The sequence below is a fragment of the Pristiophorus japonicus genome, chromosome 11 (genome assembly GCF_044704955.1).
Source record: "Pristiophorus japonicus isolate sPriJap1 chromosome 11, sPriJap1.hap1, whole genome shotgun sequence".
In the NCBI taxonomy this organism is placed as follows: Eukaryota; Metazoa; Chordata; class Chondrichthyes; family Pristiophoridae; genus Pristiophorus; species Pristiophorus japonicus.
Window position 1 is genome coordinate 127,972,178 of NC_091987.1, and position 12,836 is coordinate 127,985,013.

Genomic DNA, 12,836 nt, shown 5'->3' on the forward strand with positions numbered 1-12,836 from the left:
ATGGACAAATCAGCCGCAAACACGTGGATCAAAGAAAAAGGAGGTTCAGCAACCCCATAGAAGAAGCAGAGGAAGAACACGACGTAGAGTTTACTCCACCACAGGTGATCGAACACCGGAACCAAGTGGAGGAGAGCCCAGTCACTGTGGGCAGTCCGGATATGTCTGAGGCACCACAAACAGCAGACACTCAGGCCAGCGCCCAACAACCGGAGCCCCAACTCAGGCGCTCTACAAGGGAGCCAGAGAGACTTAACCTGTGATCCCAATAAGATCCCAATAAGGGGAGGTGATGTCATGTATTCAACTATCATTGTATAAGCTGACCTAAGTTGTACACCTTGAGAACATTGACCACAAGGGGTTGAACTTGTGGGAGACACTCCGAAACTGGACTTTCAGATATAAAAGGGGAAGCTCCACCCACTTTCATCACTTGAGGTCTTGGTAATAAAGGTAACTGGTTACAGAGTGACCTTCTCTCAAGTATGGGCCTCGTGTGCATTTATACTGTATTGTAATGACTTATCAGCAGTGGTTTTAACAGTGTGCTGAGACCCGGTAAGAAGTTACCAAAGTAGTACAGGAGTCCCAGAAACGACCGCAGCTCCGTCACGTTCTGTGGCCTCGGTGCGTTCTCAATTGCCTACGTCTTCGTGTTGGTGGGCCTGATGCCGTCCGCTGCAATCCTCCTTCCCAAGAACTCCACTTCAGGCGCCAGGAAAACAGACTTTGAGCGTTGTAACCTGCGCCCCACGCGGTTGAGGTTCCGCAGGTGCTCGACTGTGTTCCAACCTGTGACCAAGATGTTGTCCTGGAAAACCACAGTGTGCGGGACCGACTTCTGTAAGCTTTCCATGTTTCTCTGGAATATCGCCACCACTGATCGAATTCCAAATGGGCATCTATTATAAATAAAAAGACCTTTGTGCGTGTTGATGCAGGTGAGGACCTTCAATGATTCCTCCAGCTCCTGCGTCATGTAGGCTGAGGTCCGATCCAGCTTCGTGAACGTCTTTCCTCCCACCAGCATTGCAAAGAGGTCGGCGGCCTTTGGTAGTGGGTGTTGGTCCTGTAGGAAGAAACGATTGATCGTTACTTTGTAATCGCCACAGATTCTGACGGTGCCGTCTCCCTTGAGGACTGGGACAATAGGACTGGCCCATTCCTTGAATTTGATCAGTGAAATGATGCCCTCTCTTTGCAGCCGGTCTAGCTCGATCTCTACCCTTTCTCTCATCATGTACGGTGATGGATGCCTTGTGATGGATGGGTCGCGTCCCGGAATTAGGTGGATCTGCACTTTTGCTCCTTGGAATTTCCCGATGCCTGGTTCGAACAGAGAAGAAAATTTGTTTAAGACCTGGGCACATGAAGTGTCGTCAGCGGGTGATAGCGCTCGGACGTCGTCCCAGTTCCAGCTCCAGCGTATCTTTCCCAGCCAGCTCCTGCCGAGCAGCATGAGTCCATCGCCCAGTACCACCCAGAGAGCCAGCTTGTGCACCGCTCCATCGTCGGAGACCTTTACAGTAGCATTGCCGATTACGGGAATCAGTTCTTTTGTGTAAGTTCTTAGTTTCATGCGAACTGGAGTTAAGACTGGCCTTGAGGCCTTGTTGCACCACAATCTTTCGAAATTCTTTTTGCCCATGATGGACTGGCTTGTGCCCGTGTCCAGCTCCATTGACACCGAGAGTCCATTTAATTCAACATTCAGCATTATCGGGGGACAATTCGTGGTGAATGTGTGCACCCCATGTACCTCTGCCTCCTCGGTCTGAGGCTCTGGTTCGTCGTGATCCTCCGTGGATCTGTCCTCCTCTGCAACATGGTAGTTTGCAGGTTTAACAGGCTTTGCAGCTCGCCTTCACACTCATTGAAGGTTTCCCATTGTTCCGCAGCCCTTGCAAACGTCCTCTCTGAATCGGCATGAATGGAAACGATGATCACCCCCGCAGCGCCAACAAGGTGTTAATGGCCTTGCATTGATCACCCTTGATGGTGGACTCAGACATCTGCGGACGTGCAGCTGCAAGTATGTGAGACCTGCCCTGTACGTTACGATTCGAAAATAACATCACTTTGTTCACAGTATTTGTAGCAGCACTTGTGTGCTGAGAGATTTGCTTCGTATTGTCACTTGTGGCAATGAACGCCTGGGCTAGTGCTATGGCCTTGCTCAAGGTTGGGGTCTCTACAGTCAAAAGTTAGCGAAGTATGGTTTCGCGGCCAATGCCAAGTACGAAAAAGTCTCTGAGCATGTGCTCCAAATGTCCTTCAAATTCGCAAAGTCCTGCAAAGTGACTTAGCTCGGCGACATAACTCGCCACTTCCTGGCCTTCAGACCTTTTCTGGTGTAGAACCGGTACCTCACCATCAGAACGCTTTCCTTCGGGTTCAAATGCTCTTGGACCAGTGTGCACAAATCATCATACAATTTCTCCGTGGGTTTCGCTGGAGTGAGCAGGTTCTTCATGAGGCCATACGTTGGTGTCCCACAGACGGTGAGGAGGATCGCCCTTCATTTGGCAGCGTTCTCTTCCCCATCTAGCTCGTTGGCCACGAAGTATTGGTCAAGTCGCTCCACAAAAGTTTCCCAATCATCTCCCTCCGAGAATTTCTCCAGGATGCCCACTGTTCTCTGCATCTTGGAGTTTGCTATCTGTATCTCGTTGCCAGTTGTTATGTAAGGAGAAAAGAGTCAGACTGAACACTGTGAGCGCAAAGTAAAGTGTGACCTTAGTCTTTTATTGCAGGTCTCCAGAGTGCCTTTCAAACCTGAGAGGCCTCCTTAAATACCTGTGCTCCCAAGGGATTATGGCATCCCTTGGGACTCCAGGGGACGAGCCCTCTGGTGGCTGTACAGAATAAATACAAGTTTACATATATAACAACAATGATCACTAAAAAACAGATTATCTGGTTATTATCACATTGCCATTTGTGGGAGCTTGCTGTATGCAAATTGGCTGCCGCGTTTCCTACAATACAACAGGAACTACACTTCAAAAGTACTTCATTGGCTATAAAGCGCTTTGGGGCAAGAGGTGTGTACAAAAGAGTCCTCTATTGCCCAAATCCTTGGAAAACAAGCAGAAAGCGAAAGCAATACTACAGAAACTGTGGGAATGGTAAGTTATAAAGGCAGCAAAATCCAACTTGCAGAAAAACAGTCACTGGCAGTGTTAACATAAGAACATATGTTACAGGAAGTCTTACTGCAGTTGTACAGGGCCTTGGTGAGGCCACACCTTGAATAGTGTGTTCAGTTTTGGTCTCCTAATCTGAGGAAGGACATTCTTGCTATTGAGGGAGTGCAGCGAATGTTCACCAGACTGATTCCCGGGATGGCAGGAATGACATATGAGGAGAGATTGGATCGACTGGGCCTCTATTCACTGGCGTTTAGAAAGATGAGGGGGCATCTCATAGAAACATATAAAATTCTGACGGGACTGGACAGGTTAGATGCAGGAAGAATGTTCCCGATGTTGGGGAAGTCCAGAACCAGGGGACACAGTCTAAGGATAAGATGTAAGATGAGGACCGAGATGGGGAGAAACTTCTTCACTCAGAATTGTGAACCTGTGGAATTTTTTACCACAGAAAGTTCATTAGATATGTTCAAAAGAGAGTTAAGGGATCAAGGGGTATGGAGAGAAAGCAGGAATGGGATATTAAAGTTGCATGATCAGCCATGATCATATTGAATGGTGGTGCAGGCTCGAAGGGCTGAATGGCCTACTCCTGCATCTATTTTCTATGCTTCTATGTTTCTACATAAGAAATAGGAGCAGGAGTAGGCCATACGGCCCTTCGAGCCTGCTCCGTCATTTAATACGATCATGGCTGGTCCGATCATGGACTCAGGTCCACTTCCCAGCCCGCTCCCCATAACCCCTTAATCCCTTATCAGTTAAGAAACTGTCTATCTCTGTCTTAAATCCATTCAATGTTCCAGCTTTCACAGCTCTCCGAGGCAGCAAATTCCACAGATTTACAACCCTCTGAGAGAAGACATTCCTCCTCATCTCAGTTTTAAATGGTGGACCTTATTCTAAGATCATGCCCTCTAGTTCTAGTCTCCCCCATCAATGGAAACATCCTCTCTGCATCCACCTTGCCAAGCTCCCTCATAATCTTATACGTTTCGATAAGATCACTTCTCATTCTTCTGAATTCCAATGAGTAGAGGCCCAACCTACTCAACCTTTCCTCATAAGTCAACCCCCTCATCTCCAGAATCAACCTAGTGAACCTTCCCTGAACTGCCTCCAAACCAAGTATATCCTTTACATAGAAACATAGAAACATAGAAAATAGGTGCAGGAGTAGGCCATTCGGCCCTTCTAGCCTGCACCGCCATTCAATGAGTTCATGGCTGAACATTCAACTTCAGTACCCCATTCCTGCTTTCTCGCCATACCCCTTGATCCCCCTAGCAGTAAGGACCTCATCTAACTCCTTTTTAAATATATTTAGTGAATTGGCCTCAACAACTTTCTGTGGTAGAGAATTCCACAGGTTCACCACTCTCTGGGTGAAGAAGTTCCTCCGCATCTCGGTCCTAAATGGCTTACCCCTTATCCTTAGACTGTGACCCCTGGTTCTGGACTTCCCCAACATTGGGAACATTCTTCCTGCATCTAACCTGTCTAACCCCGTCAGAATTTTATATGTTTCTATGAGGTCCCCTCTCATTTTTCTGAACTCCAGTGAATATAAGCCCAGTTGATCCAGTCTTTCTTGATAGGTCAGTCCCGCCATCCCGGGAATCAGTCTGGTGAACCTTCGCTGCACTCCCTCAATAGCAAGAATGTCCTTCCTCAGGTTAGGAGACCAAAACTGTACACAATACTCCAGGTGTGGCCTCACCAATGCCCTGTACAACTGTAGCAACACCTCCCTGCCCCTGTACTCAAATCCCCTTGCTATGAAGGCCAACATGCCATTTGCTTTCTTAACCGCCTGCTGCACCTGCATGCCAACCTTCAATGACTGATGTACCATGACACCCAGGTCTCTTTGCACCTCCCCTTTTCCTAATCTGTCACCATTCAGATAATAGTCTGTCTCTGTTTTTACCACCAAAGTGGATAACCTCACATTTATCCACATTATACTTCATCTGCCATGCATTTGCCCACTCACCTAACCTATCCAAGTCGCTCTGCAGCCTCACAGCATCCTCCTCGCAGCTCACACTGCCACCCAACTTAGTGTCATCCGCAAATTTGGAGATACTACATTTAATCCCCTCATCTAAATCATTAATGTACAGTGTAAACAGCTGGGGCCCCAGCACAGAACCTTGCGGTACCCCACTAGTCACTGCCTGCCATTCTGAAAAGTACCCATTTACTCCTACTCTTTGCTTCCTGTCTGACAACCAGTTCTCAATCCATGTCAGTACACTACCCCCAATCCCATGTGCTCTAACTTTGCACATCAATCTCTTGTGTGGGACCTTGTCGAACGCCTTCTGAAAGTCCAAATATACCACATCAACTGGTTCTCCCTTATCCACTCTACTGGAAACATCCTCAAAAAATTCCAGAAGATTTGTCAAGCATGATTTCCCTTTCACAAATCCATGCTGACTTGGACCTATCATGTCACCTCTTTCCAAATGCACTGCTATGACATCCTTAATAATTGATTCCATCATTTTACCCACTACCGATGTCAGGCTGACCGGTCTATAATTCCCTGTTTTCTCTCTCCCTCCTTTTTTAAAAAGTGGGGTTACATTGGCTACCCTCCACTCAATAGGAACTGATCCAGAGTCAATGGAATGTTGGAAAATGACTGTCAACGCATCCACTATTTCCAAGGCCACCTCCTTAAGTACTCTGGGATGCAGTCCATCAGGCCCTGGGGATTTATCGGCCTTCAATCCCATCAATTTCCCCAACACAATTTCCCGGCTAATAAGGATTTCCCTCAGTTCCTCCTCCTTACTAGACCCCCCGACCCCTTTTATAACCGGAAGGTTGTTCGTGTCCTCCTTCGTGAATACCGAACCAAAGTACTTGTTCAATTGGTCCGCCATTTCTTTGTTCCCCGTTATGACTTCCCCTGATTCTGACTGCAGGGGACCTACGTTTGTCTTTACTAACCTTTTTCTCTTTACATATCTATAGAAACTTTTGCAATCCGTCTTAATGTTCCCTGCAAGCTTCTTCTCATACTCCATTTTCCCTGCCCTAATCAAACCCTTTGTCCTCCTCTGCTGAGTTCTAAATTTCTCCCAGTCCCCAGGTTCGCTGCTATTTCTGGCCAATTTGTATGCCACTTCCTTGGCTTTAATACTATCCCTGATTTCCCTTGATAGCCACGGTTGAGCCACCTTCCCTTTTTTATTTCTATGCCAGACAGGAATGTACAATTGTTGTAGTTCATCCATGCGGTCTCTAAATGTCTGCCATTGCCCATCCACAGTCAACCCCTTAAGTATCATTCGCCAATCCATCTCAGCCAATTCACGCCTCATACCTTCAAAGTTAGCCTTCTTTAAGTTCTGGACCATGGTCTCTGAATTAACTGTTTCATTCTCCATCCTAATGCAGAATTCCACCATATTATGGTCACTCTTCCCCAAGGGGCCTCGCACAACGAGATTGCTAATTAATCCTTTCTCATTACATAACACCCAGTCTAAGATGGCCTCCCCCCTAGTTGGTTCCTCGACATATTGGTCTAAAAAACCATCCCTTATGCACTCCAGAAATATGGAAACAAAACTGCATGCAGTATTCCAGGGTTGGCCTCACCAATACCCGATATAACTGCAGTAAGACATCCCTGCTTTTATACTCCATCCCCTTTGCAATAAAGGCCAAGATTCCATTGACCTTCCTGATCACTTGCTGTACCTGCATACTAACCTTTTGTGTTTCATGCACAAGTACCCCCAGGTCCCACTGTACCGCAGCACTTTGCAATTTTTCTCCATGTAAATAATAACTTGCTCTTTGATTTTTTTTCTGCCAATTGCATGACCTCACACTTTCCAACATTATACTCCATCTGCCAAATTTTTGCCCACTCACTTAGCCTGTCTATGTCCTTTTGCAGATTTTTTGTGTCCTCCTCACACACTGCTTTCCTTCCATCTTTGTATCGTCAGCAAACTTGGCTACATTACACTCAGTCCCTTCTTCCAAGTCATTAATATAGACTGTAAATAGTTGGGGTCCCAGCACTGATCCCTGCGGCACCCCACTAGTTACTGATTGCCAATCCGAGTATGAACCATTTATCCCGACTCTCTGTTTTCTGTTAGTTAGCCAATCCTCTATCCATGCTAATTTATTACCCTCAACCCCGTGAACTTTTATCTTGTGCAGTAACCTTTTATGTGGCACCCAGGTCTGGGTGTTTGAGAAAAACAGAATGAAAGCTGGCAAGACATGTGCTTTAAATAGGTGAGCAGCACTGAAGGAATCTGGGACTGGTTTAATCAGTAAGGAAGCTAACAGGCCCAACCACGGGTGGTTATCAGACAATAGCTGCGTTCACAAGAGAGAACCTTTTTAAAAAATTTGATCCTGGGATGCGGGTGTCGCATTTATTGCGCATCCCTAATTGCCCTTGAGAAGGTGGTGAGCCAACTTCTTGAACCGCTGCAGTCCAAGTGGTAAAGGTACTTCCATAATGTTGTTGGGGAAGGAGTTCCAGGATTCAGATCCAGCAACAATGAAGGAACAGCGATATATTTCCAAGTCAGGATGGTGTGTAACTTGGAGGGGAACTTGCAGGTGATGGTGCTCCCATGTGCCTGCTGCCCTTGTACTTCTAGGTGGTAGAGTTCGTGGGTTTGGGAGGTGCTGGCGAAGAAGCCTTGGCATGTTGCTGCAGTGCATCTTTCAGATGGTACACACTGCAGCCACGGTGCGCCGGTGGTGGTGGGAGTGAATGTTTAAGGTGGTGGATGGGATGCCAATCAAGCGGGCTGCTTTGACTTGGATGGAGCTGAACTCATCCAGGCAAGTGGAGAGCATTCCATCACACTCCTGACTTGTGCCTTGTAGATGGTGGAAAGGCTTTGAGGAGTCAGGAGGTGAGATACTCAGAGAACTGAGTGAGCAGATTAAAGGCCCTGGTGAAACAAACATCAGGCAGTTAGCTCAACTTCTGCTGAAGTTTTGGCCTTTCTTTGAATTAGGGGTCTTGCTGTACAGATGATCCCTTTCTGACTAAGGTGTGTTGTATTCAAGTAAAAGAGAGATAAAGATTACTAAGGATCAGGTGGAATTGAGGACGGAGAGTGAAGAACGATGCGTTGACCACCTCCCAAGACCAGGGACCTAATCACCCCTAGGTTTGGAGCTCTACTACCCGATGAGGTCGTCTAAATGCATTGCTGGTAAACGGTCATTGATAGGCATAAATTAAATCAGTTTGATAATAATTTCACCTATCTCTGACTTATTACTAGCCATTGGGTCGAATCAAAGATGTAGCTTTAAGACCCCACAGCACACAAAGAATGAAGAACATGGAACACATGAGGTCATGGGGTCAACTTTAACTAAGTTACATTAAATTCAGGGCTATAAGGAGGCCCAAGCACACTCACTACTCAGGATGTTCACCGGCACTGACTACGCCGCACTGCTCCGCTGGCACCTACCCGATTCCATGACATCCACAGGCTGGGTCTGATCCCTACATTTCAAAAGGATAAGATCCCAACATTTATCCCGTCCGCTGGTGACTTTCTCTCTCCTAATATGAAGCATTACTGAATGAAGAGACTAAATCCACTTTAAATGCTTGTGTAGCAATGAATATAAAAGCCTTCCTTTTCATTCAAGATATTCTCTACTCCTTTTCTATTTGCAGATCAGATCATGTCTATCACTATAGATCACAAGTTCTGAAATATACCATTAATGCATTTATCACAGATGGCTTTAGGGTTCCAATATAATAGTTTGATTTGTAAAAGCATGTATAACTGTCGGAATCTTACCAACTTGCTTCCTCTTTTAATTTCTTTTTTGATATCTTTGATAAGAAATCCACCAAAATCATCAAAATCTTGGGAATTCTGAGTGACAAGATTTGAGGAAAAAAGCTGAAAAAGGAGAAAAAGAATGTAAATGTATCTCAGATGCTCCAACTTTTGCCTTAATGTTCTCACCTCTTTTAAAGATGGAGTATAGTTTCATGGTGCAGGTTACTCTCTGGCACCTCACCCCAGTGGCCATTCTTCATCGGCAAATACAGACGGTGAATGTCTGTGGACTATTCGACCATGGAGTGCAATACAGCGAAGCCTGATCCTGTCAGTACCAACAGCCACACATGCAGGAATCAGTGGATAGCAATCGGGGGAAGGAACCTGGGACGGTTCTATCCTCCGTTACTCAGGAGAGCTGATGCCATTGGTAGTGACCCCATTGCTGTCCTGCTGAAATCAGCAAACAACATAGATTGGGCAGCAAACTTATAATAAAAAAAGCAAGACATGAAAAATCTGCAGCACTCAGATGTAAGCACATTCATTTTGAATGTATGTATGATGTTTCAATACTTAGCAGTCAGTGTAACATTTCCTCTCCATGGGGAGTAAAAGCAAGGCCTTCTAAACAGCATGAGAATTAGAAAATAGGAGCAGTAGTAGGCCATTCGGCCCTTCGAGTCTGCATGGCCATTCAATATGATCATGGCTGATCCTTTATCTCAACACTGTATTCCCGCTTTTTCCCCATATGCCTTGATGCCATTTGTATCTAGAAATTTATCTATCTCCCTCTTAAATATATTCAGTGGCTTGGCCTCCACAGCATTCTGTGGTTGAGAATTCCACAGGTTCACCACCCGCTGAGTGAAAATATTTCTCCTCCATCTCGGTCCTAAATTTCCTACCCCGTATTCTGAGACTGTGACCCCTTATTCTAGAATTCCCAGCCAGGGGAAACATCCTCCCCACATCCAGTCTGTCCAACCCTGTCAGAATTTTATACATTTCAATGAGATCCTCTCTCATTCTTCTAAACTCTAGTGAATACAGGCCTAGTCGACCCAATCTCTCCTCATACGACAGTCCTGCCATCCCAGGAATTAGTCTGGTGAACCTTTGCTGCACTCCCTCTATGGCAAGTATATCCTTTCTTAGGTAAGGAAACCAAAACTGCACACAATACTCCAGGTGTGGTCTCACCAAGGCCCTGTATAACTGTAATAAGACATCCTTGCTCCTGTACTCAAATCCTCTTGCAATGAAGGCCAACATACCATTTGCCTTCCTAACTGTTTGCTGCACCTGCATGTTTGCTTTGAATGACTGGTGTACAAGGACACCCAGGTCCCTTTGTACATCGACATTTCCCAAGCTATCACCATTTAAATAATACTTTGTCTTTATGTTTTTCCGACCAAAGTGGATTAACTTCACATTTATCCACATTATACTGCATCTGCCATGTGTTTGCCTACTCCCTCAACCTATCTAAATCGTCTTGCAGCATCTTTGTATCCTCCTCACAACTCACAATCCCACCTAGTTTTGTGTCGTCAGCAAACTTGGAAATATTACATTTGGTTCCCTCATCCAAATCATTTATATATATTGTGAATAGCTGGGGCCCAAGCATTGATCCCTGTGGTACCCCACTAGTCACTGCCTGCCACCTCGAAAAAGATCCGTTTATTCCTACTCTCTGTTTCCTGTCAGTTAACCAATTTTCAATCCATGCCAGTATATTACCCCAATCCTATGTGCTTTAATTTTGCACACTAGCCTCTTATGTGGGACTTTATCAAAGGCCTTCTGAAAATCCAAATACACTACATCCACTGGTTCTCCCTTATCTATTCTATCAGTTACATCCTCAAAAAACTCCAGTAGGTTTGCCAAACACAATTTTCCTTTCATAAATTCATGTTGACTTTGTCTAATCCCGTTGATATTATCTAAGTGTCCCGTTATCACATTCTTTATAATAGACTCTAGCATTTTCCCTACTGCTGATGTTAGGCTAACCGGTCTGTAGTTCCCTGTTTTCTCCCTCCCTCCCTCCTTTTTTAAATATTGAGGTTACATTTGCCACCCTACAATCTGCAGGAACTGTTCCATAATCTACAGAATTTTGGAAGATGACAACCAATGCATCCACTATTTCCATGGCTACCTCTTTTAGTACTCTGGGATGCAGATCATCGGGCCCTGGGGATTTATCTGCCTTCAGTCCCATTAGATTCTCCAGCACTATTTTCTTACTAATAATTATTTCCTTTAATTCCTCTTGCTCACTTGACCCTTGGTTCCCTAGTATTTCTGGGACGTTATTTGTGTCCTCTTCCATGAAGACAGAACCGAAGTATTTATTTAATTGTTCTGCCATTTCCTTGTTCCCATTATAAATTCTCCCGTTTCTGACTGTAAAGGACCTACATTTGTCTTCACTAATCTTTTTCTTTTACGTACTTGTAGAAACTTTTGCAGTCGGTTTTTATGTTCCTTGAAAATTTACTCTCATACTCTTATTTTTCTCCTCTTAATCAATCTCTTGGTCCTTTTTTTTTGCTGAATTCTAAACTGAACCCAATCCTCAGACTTGCTACTTTTTCTGGCAACTTTGTATGACTCCTCTTTGGATCTAATATTATCCTTCATTTCTTTTGTTAGCCATGGTTGGGCCACTTTTCCTTTCGTGTTTTTATGCCAGAAAAGAATGTATAACTATTGCAATTCATGCATTCATTCCTTAAATGTTAGCCATTGCCTATCCACCATCATGCATTTTAATGAATCTTCCCAATCTATCATAGCCAATTCATTCCTCATACCTTCGTAGTTTCCTTTGTTTAGATTTAGGACCCTAGTTTTGGATTGGACTACTTCACTTTCCATCTTAATAAAGAATTCAATCATGTTATGGTCACTCTTCCCTAAAGGACCCCACACAACAAGACTGTTAATTAACCCCTTCTCATTGCACAATACCCAATCTAGGATAGCCTGTTCCCTAGTAAGCTCCTCAACATAACTGGTCTAAAAAACCATTTCGAACACACTCCAGGAATTCATCTTCCACAGTATTATTACTAATTTGGTTTGGCCAGTCTATCTGTAGATTAAAGTCACCTACAATAACTGTAGTACCTTTGTTACATGTCTAATTTCCTTTTTGATGCTGTCCCCTACATTATCACTAGTGTTTGGAGGCCTATAGACAACTCCCACCAATGTTTTCTGCCCCTTGGTACTCCTTAACTCCACCCAGACTGATTCTATATCTTGATTTTCTGAGCCAATATCCTTTCTCACTATTGCTGATTTCATCCTTTACCGACAACGCCACACCACCCCCTTTTCCTTTCTGCCTGTCTTTCCTAAATATCGAATATCCTTAGATATTCAGTTCCCAACCCTGGTCACTCTGCAACCATGTCTCCGTAATTGCAACTATATCGTATCCGTTTACATCTATTTGTGCTGTTAATTCATCTACCTTATTACGGATGCTTCATGCATTTAGATACAGTGCTTTTAGATTTGTCTTTGTAACATTATCAGACATCTTAACATTATTTTGTACTGTAGCCCTATTTGTCTTATCGATATTTTTTCTTACCTGGACTCTATTTGTTAGTGCACTCTTTTGTTTGTATGTTCTGTCCCTTCCTGACATAATCTGTTTATCCTTACCACAATCACTTTCCTGAATTGCTAACTTTTCTTTTCTCTTTAGCATTCCCGATTTCTCTCTACTGCGATCCTCCTCCTCCCTACCATCCCCCCCACCCCACCCCACTGCCTTATTTAGTTTAAAGCCTTGTCTACCTCCCTAGTTATTCCATTCCCTAGAACACTGGTCCTAGCA

General features: G+C 44.6%; 1 protein-coding gene across 1 annotated transcript in view; it reads right to left on the reverse strand.

Annotated features, from left to right (window-relative positions):
- Nucleotides 1–12,836, reverse strand: part of LOC139275581 (uncharacterized) — a 276,054-nt gene that overhangs the window by 95,388 nt on the left and 167,830 nt on the right. Inside the window, exon 26 of the mRNA XM_070892751.1 lies at nucleotides 8,978–9,082. Coding sequence (XP_070748852.1) covers nucleotides 8,978–9,082 — 105 coding nt within the window. The remainder of the gene's footprint in view (nucleotides 1–8,977; nucleotides 9,083–12,836) is intronic.